Source organism: Macadamia integrifolia, unplaced genomic scaffold, assembly GCF_013358625.1.
Source record: "Macadamia integrifolia cultivar HAES 741 unplaced genomic scaffold, SCU_Mint_v3 scaffold2335, whole genome shotgun sequence".
Classification (NCBI taxonomy): domain Eukaryota; kingdom Viridiplantae; phylum Streptophyta; class Magnoliopsida; order Proteales; family Proteaceae; genus Macadamia; species Macadamia integrifolia.
In genome coordinates this window covers 38,107-55,539 of record NW_024868644.1, presented here as the reverse complement: position 1 = coordinate 55,539, position 17,433 = coordinate 38,107, and the positions used below count along the sequence as shown (strand labels likewise).

The 17,433-nt window shown below is 38.0% G+C and overlaps 1 protein-coding gene across 1 annotated transcript; it reads left to right on the top strand.

Moving 5' to 3' along the window:
• The first annotated feature begins 1,456 nt into the window (after positions 1-1,456).
• Positions 1,457-12,030, top strand: LOC122066309 (E3 ubiquitin-protein ligase DA2L-like). Its single transcript, XM_042630131.1, has 9 exons — positions 1,457-1,832; positions 1,943-1,994; positions 2,085-2,130; positions 3,613-3,694; positions 3,822-3,963; positions 4,126-4,216; positions 10,679-10,745; positions 10,873-11,558; positions 11,639-12,030. Coding segments are annotated over exons 1-9 (1,368 nt in total). The 5' UTR covers positions 1,457-1,631; the 3' UTR covers positions 11,640-12,030.
• The last annotated feature ends 5,403 nt before the right edge of the window (positions 12,031-17,433 follow it).

The window sequence follows — 17,433 nt, the reverse complement described above, 5'->3', positions numbered from 1 at the left end:
CTTTCTCTTCTTGTAAATTTTTCTTTATCGAGACAGTTTCTTTGAATCGATTTTTCTTTAATAATAATTTCTTATCTTTTTATTAAAAATAAGAGTTTTTCATTTCATGATAATAGGCTTGGAAGGCCAAGAAAATTGAGCTAATGATCCCTTATTATATTTTTTATGGCCAATAAATTGAGCTTAAGTAAAATGCTCTTAAAATAGACCCATAGTACTTAGCCAAGGCTTTTTAAAACCCTAATAAAACAATCACTTCCAATGTTTTATATCTCTTACCCCCACCCCCAAAAATAAAAAAAAAGTTTTATATCTTGGATCAGGATTTATCTCGGGATCAAGATTAGGATTAGAACATTGGGTTGATCTCAAGATTTGAAATCATGAGTAGTCTACAATAGTGATCTTAGATCATTATGGCAATATAAAAAAATTAACCGGAAGACATAACCAAGGACATCTTGTACTTTTTATACACATGAGTCCACTACCAATCAAGCATCCAAACATTTTTTTGATTAAGATAAGTAATCATACCCACTTATTTAAATTTGTATAATAGTATTTTTTGTAATTATTTTGCTGAAGAAATAGAATTAATTCTATCATGTGCTTAACTAACGATTTTGATATTTTTCTATTTCAGAATCGGAATATTGTTACCAAAAATATCAATTCTATTCCCAAAAATCATGAAATCTGAATAAAAAAAAATCAATTCCACCTGAAATTAGCAAAATGGAAAGGAAATGATTATTAGTTAGGGTAAAAAAAAAATCAACTTATATACTAGTATCATTCATATTTTTGGAACTCTACAAACCTAAATGCGCGTGCCTATAATTTAAAATACGTATTCAGATCCTCCCAACCGTCGAAGGAAAATAATCTTCTGTTTTTCTCATCCCTGTTTTTCTTTATTTTACTACCTGCAGAACGTGACATGTGGATAACTTTAAAACCAAGGCACCAGATGTAATAATCCTCACCCAATCTTGACCGTTGGTCTCCTTATTGTCCACGTGTCTCGTTATGCAAGTAGCAAAACAAGAAAAAACATAAATGAAAAAAATAGAGGATTTTGATCCACCGTTGAATGCCTCCCTGACATTCCGCGGACCTAGGGTGGCGGGCTGGAATAGGGTATGGATCCCTAAAATGTTGAGTTTCAGTAAATCTTGTAAAATATAAGGGTAAATTCGTCTTTCCAGAAACGTGAATTGCGTGACCAGTGTGTACGGGCATATACTGTAAGAAGAGGACACTATACCTTTCCCGCCTCTGACAACTACGAAAAGTCATGAACGTCAACGTCATCAAGGGGATTACCGTCATTTAAACAGTAATCCAAGGGCATTTACGTAAATTCAAAACGAAGAAATATAAAAAATCTCTACTTTGCTTTGTCGTCTTGTATGTTCCTGTCTTCTTCTTCTGGCTCTTCTCTCTGCTACTTTTACTTTTCTGTTAGTTCTTTGTTTCCTGCAAGAAGAGCTATTTCAAGTAAAGGATTTCTGAAATAAATTAATGAAAAGAAACCATTGGAGAGGAAAGTATCGAAGTACATTGAAGAAAAAACGAAGAAACCCTTACCCTAAATAATGACAAGAAACAGAAATCGATGAAGATAGATGGGGAACCGTATTTGCAGGTCGAGAAGGAGTACGGTCGAGGACCGATTCACGAGGCCACAGAGACTCGTTCGTGAGCCTTCCGACTTTGATTACAAGAAGCTTCGTAAGCTTATCCTTTCAGAGAAGCTTGCCCCTTGCTTTGATGGAGTTGAAGAATCAAATAATCCCGACTTTGAAGAATGCCCTATCTGTTTCTTTGTAAATTCTCTCATCTGACTTCTGGGTTCTTATCAAAATCTCTCCTTTTTCTGATGAATTCGTGGTTTTGGATGTTTCCTTTGATGTTTTGGGTTTTGGGCATTTTTCAGCATTTCCCGAGTTTGAACCGGTCGAAATGTTGCATGAAAGGGATTTGCACTGGTGAGTTACTGGTTATCATCAACGATAAGATTCCTTCTTAATGGTTTTATAACTAATTTAGGTTTTGTTTTATATGTGGGTTTATTGCAGAGTGCTTTCTGCAGATGAAGCCTTCGAGTGCTACAATTTATGCACAGTATCCTCTCTCATCTGGTCATCTTCGTAATTGTCTTGGAATATTTTCTATTCTCTTTATTTATAATCTCTAAATGTGGGTTGCGTTTGTTTCGTTTATATTTATCTTTTCGTTACCTTTTATATGAGCTTCTGCTTCTTCGTTCCCCTCCTCTTCTTTGGAACCGTAAAGACTCCATTTTGTAGTTCTGTCTTTTGGTGGTTCATGTAAAGTGGTGATTATTCCGAACGGATTACAGATGATCCCCTTTCATGGAAAGGAACGAAGGAAAATTTGTTTCTTTATGGAAAGTGACAAAAGATGAATGGAACTGAGCTACATGTTTGATTATAATCTAAACAGAGTTGAGGGTTTCTCTCATAATAAGTATATGGCTGAATTTAGATAGGTAAAGAGGGGTGTGGGGGGGAATCGGAAAAGAAAATTACAAGTGTGTGTTGCAGACTTACCACCTTTGTTTAATTTTTTTATGAAATGATTTCAGTATAAACAGACTCTGAATAATACGTATTTGGTGAATTTAAGCAAGAACAGGGGAAGGAGATCTTTTGAAAAGAAAAGAAAAATGTCGTACTTAAAAAGATTTTAATCTAAAGCAGCTCTCTAATAGTTTTTACATAAAAATAGGGGAAGGAAGTCTGTTGAAAATTAAAATAATTGTAATTCTTATACTGTAGTCTAAACTCTAAACAGAGTTTGTAATAATAAGTATTTGTTGAAATGGCACTTTATGTAAAATAAGGGGCTGCCCTGTTTCAACTTGAGAGGTAAACATGGAAGTTAAGAACAGCAGACACCTTGAAGAGTTTTTCCTTAAAAAATATCCAAGTTAAAAACTCTGTTTCTATAATGACCAAGTTGGAATTCTTATAAAAATGTTACTTCAGAAATAGGGAGAAGGCCCTGGATATGATCTTTCCTTATGATTGACCTATACTATTCATGCCAGTGGAATATGGTTGGAGAATATGAGATCACCTGACAGATAATGTGGTTAAAAACCTTGTGAAGTCTAAATTTGAAAGATTGTTTGGACTTTGATCAACTCCGCACTCTTTAGAAACCCCTTCCCATAGGTACTGTTCCTGTTCTGTCACAGCTATGAATGTAATTTTTGTGAATTGTAATTTGAAGCTGAGAGGAGTTATGTAGAAAATAAACCATGATATTATTTTACAATAACAGGGTTGTGCTTTTTGTAGGACACTGAATTAGAGAGTTGCTTCTTGATTAAGTTTGTTTCATATAGAACTCTGCTATTTAGTCGATGGACTCAATGTGCATAGTTTTTCTTTGAATGAGTCTTCTTTGTGAAGCAATAAATGTTTTTAGTTTCCAGTGGAGAAGGATGGTTATAATTTCCCCCTCTATTATAATCCACCCCCCCCCCCCCCCCCCCGGGTGGATATGTTGGTTATAATCTTGCTTTCTATTAAAGTAGATAACCAAACTCCTCAAGATTGATATCCTTATCTGTTGAAGGTGCCCATTTTGTAAAACTCCCAGATATGCTGTTGAGTACCGTGGTGCCAGGACCCAAGAAGAAAAGGGCTTGGAGCAAGCTGTATGGGTCCTTATCTCTGATTGGTACTTTGTTCTTGTGATATAGAGATAGACTTGCTTGTGTGCATAGTGTGATAGGCCACTAGAATTCTTATTTTTCCTTCCTGTTATAATATTTTGTGGTACAGGAAGAACAAAAGGTCATTGAGGCCAAAATAAGAATGCAACTGCGAGAATCGCAAAATGGAAATCAGGTCAACTTAGTCAACCAAAATTCATCACCATTGGAAGTCTTGTCTACAACATCAGGCTCCTTGGAGCAATCAAATGGTGTTTATGCTAAACTTGAATGATAGATTTGTTATGCATTTGTATGGGTGCTTCAGATGATTTAGCATTGCTCCTATAGTAGGCGGATTTTTTTTTTTTTTTGGGTGCTTTATCCCTATCCTCATATTATTTTACTGAAGCTCTATTTTATGGAACAAGTAGGTGGTGAACAGAATTTAAGAGGCTTGGAGCTGTCTTCATCAGGTGGAATTGTTGAAGTAGCTGGTTCTCCAGTAAATGCCTGGAATGAAAGGTTTGCAATTCTGTGCCTCAAATTTATGTTATTGGGATTTCTTAAATGAAATTATTTATTTTAACCTAGTAATTGAGCTCAACCAAATTCTGTCCGAAGTGATACCTTCGCATGAGAACATCAAGCTAATGACATGGGTATCTTGAGTTGATTATAGAGTTTAAATGATAAAAATTTTGAATAATGTTAATTTATCTTGATGTTGTAATTAACCCACCTTAAGGTTGGCTACTAAATCACAATGGGCTTATTTTAGTGGAATATATACATATGTGTGGGGCCTCTGGTCCAATGGGTTTTAATTTTAGTGGAGCACTTTAATGTGCCTAAAATATGGGTAGGAGGTAGGAATAAGGGATTTATTAGTTAGTTAAGTTGAACTCTCTTAGTTTTCTATCACATCTTATTTATTGTTTTATCTTATCTTTAGCTTGAATAGGCTTGATGTTAGCAATCCAGCTTATTTCTCTCTTTTTCCCTCATCTCTATCTCTATAGTGACCCCTTTTAGATAGATCAATTGCTTTTTTTTTTTTTTTAATTAAATTCTTTAAATTCTTTGGATAAATTTCTCTGTAATCAGTGATGATGTCATCATACCTGGGGCTCACCTTAAAAATAGATGTAAGGGCCACAGGCCTCCCAAGATTTTGAAATAATATCAGTAAATTTTTTCTCAATTTTTGTTGTTGTGTATTCAATAGCTGCTACAATGCATTCAGCTTGGTGGATTCCAATTGAAGTCTAAGGTGGATTCCTTAGTGGAAGACTTAATTCTCTTCATGGGTTTTGGTAGAGTCAGATATCTGTCAAATGCTTCACCCTGCGGCATCTCTGTTTTCAATCAATTTTCTGGTTTGTTCCCCTGTTCTGCTAACTTGTTTGTACTAGCCTGTAACTGGATTTTCTTGTTCAGGATTAGCCTACATTACTAATCTTTGTCACTGCTCTCAATCTAATTCTAAGCCTCCTGTACTTAAAATGCAATTCGTTTGAGCTCTCAGTTCTAATTTTGTTAATGCTAGTTCCAAATGTTGCTTGCTTTGGAGTTAGTTTCTGAGTAGAATTTTCTGTGGAAACCATTATTTTTTCCCCTTGAGAATTTTCCTTTTCTTGGTTGGTTCCCTCAAATTTTATTTTCATCTATCGTAGATGTATCTCCTCAAGAATTTTTTTCCCCATATTTAATTATCTCAGTTTGTGTTTTGGTTTGTTGGCTAATAACTGTGGATTTCAATTCATACTCTCTGGGTTGCAACCTTTGTACCACCTTACTTTTGATTATTTTGTTTTAATACAGTGACTGTGGTCTATTCATAAAAAGTTCTTTGATTGATTATGATGCTTTCAAGCGTCATGGAGAAGGAAGTGATCTTATCATCTTAGGTTTTTTTTATTTTTAATTTTATTATATCTTCTTTTCCTGTTAAAAATTGTTCTAGTGATGGGAAACAAGTTACACTAAGTTATGCTCAATTTAATTTAGGGCATAAAATAATCGGAAAACAATTTTTACTGTAAAACTAGATTTCCCACCATTTGTTTTATGACTTGAAAAACTTTTCCCACATTTTCCAGATTAAACTTCAGTAAATTTTATGCCAGATTTATAGGTAAAATGTTCTCTTGTAAATATTAGGATTTTCTCAACACAATGAACCGTCATCAAGTCTTAAAAAACCAGAGTTTTTATCTGAAATTTCGTGCTCGATGCAGTCTGCTGTTGCAATTCCATCAAATCCTACAGAAGCCAATAAAAGCAATACTCTCAAAATCCTGTGTGTCCCTCTTCGTTGACCTATTCGCCCAGTTCCCTATCATGGGCGGCAACATTAGTTTTGTCGGTAAGGCAAGCTTCCCGAACAATCACCAGATCTCGATCAGCCCCTCAAATTCTATGAATTGAAGAAAAGAACTCCCAATTGCCACCAGAAAATTCAGAGATCTGAGGGTTCAGTGCTGAACTCATCTTCGCCGGTGGTTGTGACTGTTAACAGCTTAGAGAAGAAACCTGAGAAGAAACTGGAGTGTGATTAAGACGGCGAAGTCACTGTCGGAGAACAAACCAGGGGGGGGGGGATTTCATTTTGACAGTTTTTTTTTTTTAGTAACGGAAACTATTGAACTAGTGTTTGGAAGCTGTGAATGCAGAATCATCAGTTGGGACGACAGATAGTGTTGAGGTTAAGAAAGAAAACAGCAGTAGTTTTGCATTGGAGCTCTGATGAAGATATTGCTCTTCTTATTGCTCTGAAGGCCTCTCTGAAAGATGTTTCCATGAGATGCGAGATTTGTTCACTATCATTTCACCTAAAAGATCAAACTGTTAGGGAAGGGCAGCGTCAATGGCTACATCAACATTCCCCCCAACATGCAGGCCTAGATCCCAGGACCTTTGCACATGGAGCTCATGCAGCATTTCCTGTGTGGCATCAAGGGAGAAGAATGTCAGTCCTTACCCAATTTTTGCACTTCCCACGAGTCAAACACTCAACCTCTTTGGTCTGATACCTTGTTCACTATCTTCTTCCCTAAAATCTCAAACTGTTAGGGAAGACTAGCGTCAATGTATACATCAACAAGATTGACCTTCGTGGGTGTCTTCAAAGTGGCTGCAGCATTCTGCACGCTCCCCAAAGAAGAAAAAGGTAGGTTTCAGTACCTGTTTTGGATTGTGTTCTGTTGCCCCTGCCATACCATCATAACCAGTCTGCGATTCTTGTTCTCCTTCATTGGGTAGATCTCGTTGTAGAATTTCAAAGGATCCCTCGCAACCGCATATGCAACTCGTGATGTGGGGATTTTCTTCATCTGTACCGAAATGGGGGTTTTGTCTTCAAGATCTTCCATCAATTTCCAAGACTTGATGACCTCTGGATCTTCTATTTCCTTTCTCTGAAGTTTGAGGTACACAACATGAGGAGGAGCATCATTTTCTCTTGGGTTTCCTAGACGGGTTCTTGGTCGAGTTTGAGAACTCCATATGTGCTTATAGTGAGAGAGATGATGTGATTCATGTAATAGCCATTGCCAAAGAGAGTTTCATGGTTGAAATCCCTCCTGAACAGTTTCAATGATACATAACCCATATAATCTGCTGCAAAGGGTCTGACTCTTCTCAGTTTCTCCGTTTCTCCGTTTCTTTCTCCAATATAATGCCAGTCGAGCAGCTTGACAGAGTGAATCAGGCTTTAATCCCTGTGAATATGGCTTCATTTTCTTTAAACCCTGCAAATCTGGCATCTAGGGTTTAGGGTTTCTTCTGTGAAAAATGGTTTCAATAATAAAAAATTTACCTCTTGTATACTAACGTTGGAATTTTATCGTGTAATTCCATGTAAAGTTTTAAGTGAACTTTTACATCCACCTAGGAAGCCTTAGGGATTGCGATCCCAAGCTGTGCTTCTTGGGAAAAAGGTCCAAAACAATTGCCAAATTATTTTCCTCTTTTGGCATCCTTCAACTGACCTTGTTCCTTCACAAGTGCTGTCAGGTTTTGTCTGTATTCTTAAAGTAATAACTTAAAGAAGTTTCTGGACTAATTTTACCCCTTTCTTTCATGTCTGTCTTTCCTTTTGTTTGAGATTTAGCTAAAAAATTGTTTCTGGTCCACCCCCCTCCAGAAAATTGGTTCATGATTAATAGTGTCATTGAAAGAAGTGAGGCAGGGAAGGGGGAAGGTAGAAGCAAGTAGATTCACTTTGGTTGGCAAGGATAATTGTCCTCGTGAATGGGCGTACCGAGTGCACGAGGCTTCCGCCACTGCAGGGTCGAGGGATGGTCATAATGTATTCAGCCTTAACCCTACTTTGGGGAGAGGCTATTTCCCGAGTCAAACCCACGACCACTAGGTCCCAATGGAGCAACCTTACCGTTGTGCTGAGGTCTGCCCTCTATACCTCGTGAATATATATATATATATATATATAGGATTGGTGACATGTTTCACACTATATTCTGCCCAAGCCTGTCCAAGACACAACAAGCAAGGTCTATGGTCAACCAAAGCTTTGTGTGTCCAAAAGGTCCAAACTGATCTGGTCCTAATGCAGCCAAATTCCGTGGGTCTGGGATCCACTGTTGGTTATGGATGCTTTAGTTGATTTTTTTTTTTTTCTTTTTTTTAATTTCAGATCTAGTAATGGCACAATTATATTTGAGTATTGGACCTGGAACACAAGCATTAGTACGATTGCTTTTTTAACTCCAGTTTTAATCTGACACATTTAAATGTGAGTCTTGATCCTAGATTACAAGCTTGTGGTTTTAGTCCAAGCTCGGGATTTTCTGACAGCAATAAGCACTAGCAATACCTTATGATTTAGTTTAATTGTCTATCTCCTGTTGGTTTTATTTCTCATTTTATTTCAAGTATCCTATAGTTGACCTTTAGTTTCCAATTCTATTCTACTTTATCTGAACTTTGTGTTTCTGTTGAATAAGGTGCTTGTGCTCATCCTCTAGTTCCAATATGTAAGGAATTACCATCAGGCACTTTTTTGTCAAGGAAGTAGCACCCGTAGTGCCACTTCTTAAGAGTGAAAGCAATTTCTTTACATTAATCACTGATATCCGTAGCTTTTTAATAATCCTTCTAGGTCTCTATCCATAAACCCCTCTCACATTAATCATTGATATCCATAGATTTTTAAAATCCTTCTCGGACTCTATCAATAAACCCCTCTACACGTCAGGGTTGCTTTGCCGCTAACGTCATTAGGGCCCCATCTCCAATGGTCCAAAGATGGCAATTGTCTTCATAAACATAATAAATAAGTTGTCGATTCAGCATTGAATAAAAAAGTGCCTTCTACTTTTTTATGCAGTAGGCTGTTAATATTGATATGAATGTTCTATATCAAAAAGGTTTCTAACAATTTGAACACAATTCCATATTATTACGTAAGTAGAATAGATAGAAGATAATCTGGATTTTGCCACATCACTAGGGTCTATTTTCATCGTTTAAGATCCCTCTTACTAAATGGAATTAAAGAATTATTAGATTTGTTGCAACGCCCCAGCCCCATTAACTTTAGCACAATATTGTCCTCTTTGGTCCATGGGCCTCAAGGCTTTAAAACGCGTTGTATCATGTTAAGGAGGCTAGAGGTTATCAACTAGTCTAGTAATCTCCCCTTACCGACCTCCCAAACACATTGGTACTAGCCGTATTCTTGGTGGGACACCTTATTGATCTCCCAAGTGGGTCTGGTACTTGCCGTATCCTTGGGCATCACAATCTTCCCCCTTCCGGCACAGCGTCCTTGCTGTAGCCCCACACACTGTCAGGGTCTGCTCTGATATCATCTGTAACACGTCAGCCCCATTAACCTTAGCACAATATTGTCCTATTTCACCCATTGCCCTCAAGGTTATAAAACGTGTTGTATCATATTAAGGAGGCTAGAGGTTATCAACTAGCTCAGTATTCTCCCCTTAGGCGATGTGGGAATAAAGTTTGCACACTTTCGCCAATCTCAAAAACACCTTGGTACTAGCCGTATTCTTGATGGGGACACCTCACCGATCTCCCAAGTGGGTCTGATACTTGCCATATTCTTGAGTATCACATTTATTCTGCCTAAAGTGGTGCTTGAATCACGATGCACATCAGAGGTATTAATGTTACTTTGAAAATCTTTACTTTCATGTACAACAATTGCCTTAGCTTCATTTTGTTCTAATTCCATTGAGGTCAAATAAGATATTCAATTTCTCACTTTGTTTTTGAGTTTAGTCGGTTTTGAGGGAAGGCCTTATTTGAATAACTGCTTGTTGTCAGTCCATTTAGCCTTACATTCTCTCTGTTTTTTATTAGAGGTCTTAGGCTTATACTCTCAATTTGCTTCTAACTACCATATGATTGCAAACTGATCCTGTAATTTCTTTGAAATTTAAATTCCAAATCATGTGGATTTGGTCTTCACAAGCCTCATGAAACTGCCTTTGCTTATTTGAAATATCTTATATTTGTTATATTTAACATCCAGCAACTATTAACAAAGACTTTCTCATTGGAATATCACCCCATCCCCTTCTTCCTTATTCCTAACCAGGAGCAAAAAGAACAGAACTAGACAAAAATCTTCATGTTTATTATTATGCATTCCTATTTGGCCTCAAGAGTCCTTCAGGAACCATGATGGTCAACAGCCACATTTTTTTTTTTTTACTTCATTAAATTTCGAATAAAATATTGTGATATTCTACTGAACTTGTAATTATTTTTTGGGAATATAATTGCCACACCACCTGCGTCATGCACCCTCCCACTCTCTTCCTCTCCTCCCTGACATGTGGGTCCCTTGTTTACGAACTGTGCAGTGCCCCCTCTCGTGCTGCCATTGGCTTGGTGTGGGGATTCCATTCCACACTGGCAGCGTGGCAATCCCTTAACCTATCTAGAATTTCATGATGCAATTTCTAAGATTAACTGATGAAAGTGATTTCTGTCCTGCAGGAGGGATGAATTTGGTCTGAATCTTGAAGAAATCATGGTAATGGAAGCTATCTGGCAATCAATCCAGGTGGGTCTACATTGATTTTTTTTTTCCCCTGCTCTTTTAGTTGCATCTTTAAAACAAAACATAGGACAGTTAAAGGGCTGGATTGTATTTCTGGAGTTGAACCATTATCACCTCAATTATTTATCAGGATACTAGCATAGTCAAATGCACAGCTGAGCAACCTTCTCGATTGAATGGCACAGTAGGTGAGACTCATAGATCAAATCAAGGCACTGTATCAGTGGCATCGATTCATCAACAAGAGTTACGATCCACAGGTTTGGTGACTGGTGGAATTGCAGTTGCAATTGCAAGAATGGCTGAAAATAACATTCTTCATCCAGAAAATTCTCAGTCAATCCATGACAATGAGATGGTTCAAGCACAAAATGAAAATTCTGTAGGACATCAGAGCTGCACGCCGAACCCCAGATTCTATGGTTTAGACATGCTGGAGGTAGGACCTGTTACATCTGATACAGAGCCAGATCTTGATGATGTGCATTCAGAAAATGCTTGCCTGGCGAGTTGTTATTCCACGACTGAGGATGACTCCTGGGGATTGCACTCAGCCTATTCTCTTAATGGGAGTCGATGCTCATCAGATAGATCAATCTCTGATGATGAACTGGCACCAGAGGAGTTCCCTGATGTTGAATCTTCCTGTCTGAGCAGTGTCCACACAATTTCTGATTCATCTTGGGAAAGCCCAAATTGCTCTGACACAGACGGGAGACTGACCGATTCACATCTTGCAGTTGAAAGGCATCATACAGAGTTTGCCAACAACTATGATTGTTATTCAATGTCCCACTTCAGAAATCAGCATCAATGGTGAGATATATGCCTTTGTTCTAATAGGTTTCACCTGATGTGCTTTATAGCCACTTAATGTTCCCATATTTTCTTGACAGATTGTATGATGATGGGGGTCAAAATCTGGAGCCATTGTTTGGTCTTTGGAGCTATTCAATAAAGTTTTCATGTCCTTCCCTCCGTTCGGTGATTGCTGGTTCGTCATATTGCTTCATATCATAATCAAGCGGGAAAGCATCATATGAGAGTAACTGGTCCATCTTACTGTGAGGTGTTGGTGTGTGTAGTTGTACATTGTTGGTGTGTGAACTGGTATATGAATGAGCTTATCACAGGTATCAAAAGAGAACCAATTGGATGCATTTATTAAGATATGGGGCCACAAGAAATCAGTTTGGAAAAGTGTATGATAAGGTTAGTGTACTAGTAAATGTTTCTTTCTATATATTTCAGTTTCATAATAGAGTTATTTTCTTGTTGGGGAGCTTCAGAATATGCTTTTACTTATAAATCAGTTTGGTTCAGTTCTACAAAGTGCATTTTGTGACCTGCTTTTCAATGCAACCACTAAATCTGCAGATGAAAGTGTTCTAGCCAAGAAACTCCCTAAACCCGCCAAAACTATGAATAAATCATGGGAGCCCTAAAGAGGAGCCCTAAAGAGGAGATAGATTAGTTCACTGAAAGTGCCCATTCCATTCATGAAATATAAACTATAGTCCAGTAGTTTTTCTACAGGGTCCATCTAAGAAGCTTTTATTAAACGGCCCTAAAAATCTGCCACCTCGCAAATTAAGGCTATGTTTGGTAATTAAGAAAAGAAAATAGTACAAAAGACATAATACAAAAAAGAAAGAATAATTGCACAATAATTTTTATGTGTTTATCTTTCTCCTCAAATTTAATGATTTTTTGAAAAAAAATTCTTTTCTGATCTTTTCTTCTCTTGGTTACCAAACATAGCCTAAGCGAGGCCCAAATCTTGTGGATAGGTAGAAATCCCAAGTCCCCTTCTCATATGTCAAATTTAGTCAAAATGTAATTTTTCAAGTGATAAAATAGAACTTTGAAAAATCCTACACAATTTTAGAGTGCACAATAGTGGTTGGAGTATGGTAGGCATGCATTGACATACATGGGAAGGTGTTTGACTGAATTTAAGCATGAAATATGTCACATTGCTAATCTTGACCACATCCTCCTATTGAATGGTCGGAAATGCCACATCATTTGTGCGTCTAGTTTAAAATGGTGGTCTATTCGGATCTGTTCCTTAACGGACCTTGCAAAAAAGTTGCTTGAAAAAATCAATAAAAGAAAATAATGATATTTTATAGTGGTGTTTTCAATTTAATGAGGAATTTTTTAGGGGTGTAAATCGGTCGGGCCAGGCCGGTTTCAATCACTCCTAATCAAGCTTCTCCACTTTAGGACCTTACACCATGATCGACACCTTTCAGTAATCAGTCCTCATAGGCTAGTCATGGTCCCATTGATAAACGGTTGGTCGGGTATCGATCTTTAATTGGGCTACCAATAATGAGGCTAAACGGGCCTTAAACGGTCTTTAATCGAGTTATAGATGGGTTTTTGATGTGTTGGGTTGAGTAAACAGTCTTCAAACATGTTGGGCTATTAAACGATCGGTCTCAGTTGTGCACTAGTCTGGTAGCACCCTTGCACTGAGAACGACTGAATATTAGTTGAGCTGGGCTTGAGCCCAACGTATTTGATAAAAGAGTTGGGTTGGGTTTGGGTTTTCCCGATTAGGCTTGGTCGGGCCTCCCACTATGGGCCTGAAATTGACACTTCTAATTACTACAATGGTTGCATTTTTTTTTAGTAAATCTATAATGGTTGCGTCTGGTTGTAACCAAGTGAAGTTGCAATCTTCTGATTTCCCATTATTTTATATCCAAAAGTTCTTTAAGTCAAGGGTAAAAAACGGGATTTCAAAATAATTTAAAACTAACTTACCACGACATTATTTTCAAAATCTTCTTGGCATTCTATATTTTGAATATTCGTGTGAAATAACATAATTTACCCTCATTAAAAAAAGTGCAATGCTTAAAATGAAAAAAAAAAGTGAGGTTAAATTTCTATTCATCAACTTCGGTTACAAATATTATTTGAAGTTCGAGAAAAGAACGCTTCTCGGTATTGCCCCCTACGCCCTCTCACACGGGGGCAGTGAAATGACCACCCCGCTCCTCCCTTGGATGCTCGTGTGTGCACTTCCATTGCCCTTGGGGATGGAGTGGAGTTTGATTTGAAGGGGAGGAGCATTCAGGTTGTCTTTCGATGCCAAAGCTCGTAGAAGGAGGGGTGGCTGGTGGCGAGGTGCAAGGTGTGGGGGTTGTTTTTATGTGGGTAGGAAGGTGCAACTGTTTTCTCAAGAGGAGGTGGTCTTGGCGGGCTAACTTTAGGTGTCTCTTGAGAGTTGGGGCTCTATCTTGGCTAGGGCGAGGATGCTTGTGGGGTCTTCCTATGGTAGCAATAGGAGGGAAGGACATGCTAGCAGGGTTTCTGGTTTTGGGAGTGAGGCCGGGTCCTAGTTCAGCCCTGCATGCTGATGACTTCCCTCCCCTCCACTATCATGGTAAAGGGTTTGGTTCAAGTGTGAGGCGCTTAAGAAGAGTCTATCTTTGTTGGCGAGGGTCTAGTGGAGGGTGGTTGCCTATAATAGCAACCCTTGATTTGGGTAGGGGAGCAACTGATATGGCATGCATGGTCATTTGGTGAGGGACATTGGCTTGAAGTAGGGGTTATCTTGTTCAATTAGAGCTCGAGGCAAGTAGAAGGGTTGAAATTACACTATGTGGAGCTATGTTTCGTGGCAGGCAAGCAAATGGACCTAGGGTTACAACAGGGCCAAGCTTCCCAACCTAACCCTAGATCGCCTTAGCTTAGCCTAGGCATGCCTTAGTCCTGGCTCATGGCTTGAAAACCTCAACCAAGGCCCAACCCTGTCGAGCTCAATCTAGCCTAGGTTTGCCTCGATTGGGCCTAATTGGGTTGGTCCTGATTGTCCATGACCCTGTTTTACGATTCAAAGTCGGGCTGACCCTGATTGGCCCTGAGCTTTGTTAGTTACAATGTGTTTTATACACCGGCCATATTGAACTCTATCGTACTGTATATGAACTCCCAAATTATGTTCAAAGAGATGTGAAAAAATTGGGTTCGACAGTCATTAAACATTTTAAACACGTTTAATTTGCATTCACTTTTTTCTTTTGTTGCAAGCTAAAAAACAAACGTTAAAAAATTTTAATATAACAAAAAGATATTGACCAGTATATATATACAAGCCCAACCCATAGAGTAAACTATTGACAAGCGCTTGGGCACTACACACAATCATATACCTTAGGAATGTCGCATCCAAACATTAGTAGCATGACCTCCTATTTATAGAGTAATTGTCTTTGTCATTCACATAGAGTCACAGATGTGGGATTAAAGTATTGAGTCGCTTGACTGTTTGGGTCTTAAATACATTCATTCAATTCATGGTGAGTGTATTGCACCTTTGAAGGATGCATTTGTTATAAGTAGGAGTGTAAATGGATTGCCTGTGGGGCCGAGTAGTACTACAAACTAGTGAGGATCACGTAAACAACTCAGTGCAAACCTCATTTATTCAGAATATCCAAAAGTAGGAGTGTAAATGGATTGCCTATGGGCTTGAGTTGTATTAGAAACCAGTGAGGACCATGTAAATGACTTGGTGCAAACCTCATTTATCCAAAATATCTAGATTTAGGACATATCTGAACTACCTGGACAATATCAAAGTTCATTTATTTGTTGACATTTTCTAGAGTCATTAACAATATATTACCGCAACTTCTGTTATATTGTTCTCCATTATATTATGTATACATTGCCCTTTTCTTGTCTTGTATTTTTTAATTTAAATGTCATCTTTTTTCATTTTTTGCTGTTTTTGATATGATGGTCAATCCATAGATATCCCAAAACCATAAGGAGAGATACCCAACCTCTGATCTTCTAACCATTCTATTTTTTTGCCTTTTCATCATGTAAGGTTAACTATGTGAGTCCACTCCTGTATGCCCCGGTTGTTGTGGAATCTATCATGTTCACTTTAATTGATACCTATCTTCCTCATCTTTGTCTTGACCGAATCATTGAATGTTTCGACATTTGGAACACCATATGAGACAATTGACCATTTCTTTTATCCGGGATGCCTTTCAACATTCAATGATGTTGGGCCCCAAGAGGATACTTCAAAAAGAAAGCTTACTGGTTTGGATGTTTCGTTGTCCCCCTAATGGTGGCGGGGCTGCCCCGGTTCAATCTTGCCGATTCTACTTAGACATGGCTTAATAGAAGGGTAAGATAAAGTGTTCTTAAAACAAAATCTCAATGCAATAACTTCAAAGCACGGTTTTCTATTTGTGACCATATTTTTTGTTGTCTCATTCAAATTTTGATTGGTTTAGAACACATTGGGCCAAATATTTTTTTATTTTTTATTTTTTACGATTATTGTTTAACTACTATAGCCTTGGCCTTAATATTTTCAAGAATTATCCTTATCTCAATTCAATCCACTCATCTGTTGAAAAGAAGAAAAAGAATACACACATAAACACTTTTTTTTTTTTTTTTGGTAAAAAAATATTGAATTCCATAAACACACACAAAGATATTGAAACCCGACTGCAACTCGGTCAGTCATCATACTCATTCCCTCCTACCCAAAACTGCAGCATCTCCAAGACGTTCTAGTTTGTTGGCTGAGGTCACAGTGGTATATGATGAATTCTTTCTACTAATGGAAAAAAGAACAAACGCAAGTTGACTGAAACAATAGAGAACAAATTAGGAAATTTTCTTTCCATCTTTTTCTTCCAAAAGGAAAAGTGAAATCCTCCAGGCTATTATCCACATGGCATATGTCCTTGGAATAGAACTACCACCCACCTCATCTAATACCAAGAAAGTTATGTAGGATTTCTTCAAGAGCAACCCAACTATTCATCAGGTTCCACAAGGAAGTGCTAACCAAGGTATCAACCTCCTCCCCATAATTGTACGCAACTCCTTCCTCTTTCCAGAGCAATTAAATTCGCATCAGGCATCTTTCTATGGTCGAACAACGTACAATAGTTTGCATACCAACCCCTTCATTTCAGGCTTATAACTTTCAATCCAATGAAGATCCCATGCTCCCAACCAAGGAGAAAGATGTTAAGGGCAAGACTGCTACTTACACATTCACCAAAAGGCATATCGATTAATGGTTTCTCGTACCGCCCTCTCACCAAACCAAGTGATTCAGATGCCACCCCCTTCAAGAAACGACTGAGCGGTAATGATACTTCCGACCCGTTAACATTGTAGCTCTTCATAGAGAGTTTGGGTGAGACTTCCAAACAAGCCAAGATTGGTATGGGGAAACACAAGGCAACTGATATGATTTTGGATTCTGAGGTGATGGTAGCTAGACAGAATTAGCCACCCGGTCCGACATGAAAATTTTACCATTTAATTGTCAAGGGCTCGGTAAACCTTTGACAAAGCGGGAAATCTACTTAGTAAATAAACAGATCTGTCCTTTGTTTTCTTTCCGTAACAAGCAATCCAATATTAATTTTCACCACTTTTGCAAGTCCTTGTCTTTTTCTAACTATGTGTGTAGTCCGGCTAGTAAAGGTGTGGGAGTATCCTCCTTTTTTGTGAATTGAAGTTAATATCTAGGTGCAATTGCAGTCCAATTGGTGCTTTCATGTTGTAATGACTCTTCTAGATATTATGCAAACATGGACTCTCTACTTTGCTATATGAGTAGCATTGACAATGTTAGAGAATCTCAATTGGCTTATCTTTGTTGTTTAGTTGAATTTGTTCATTATCC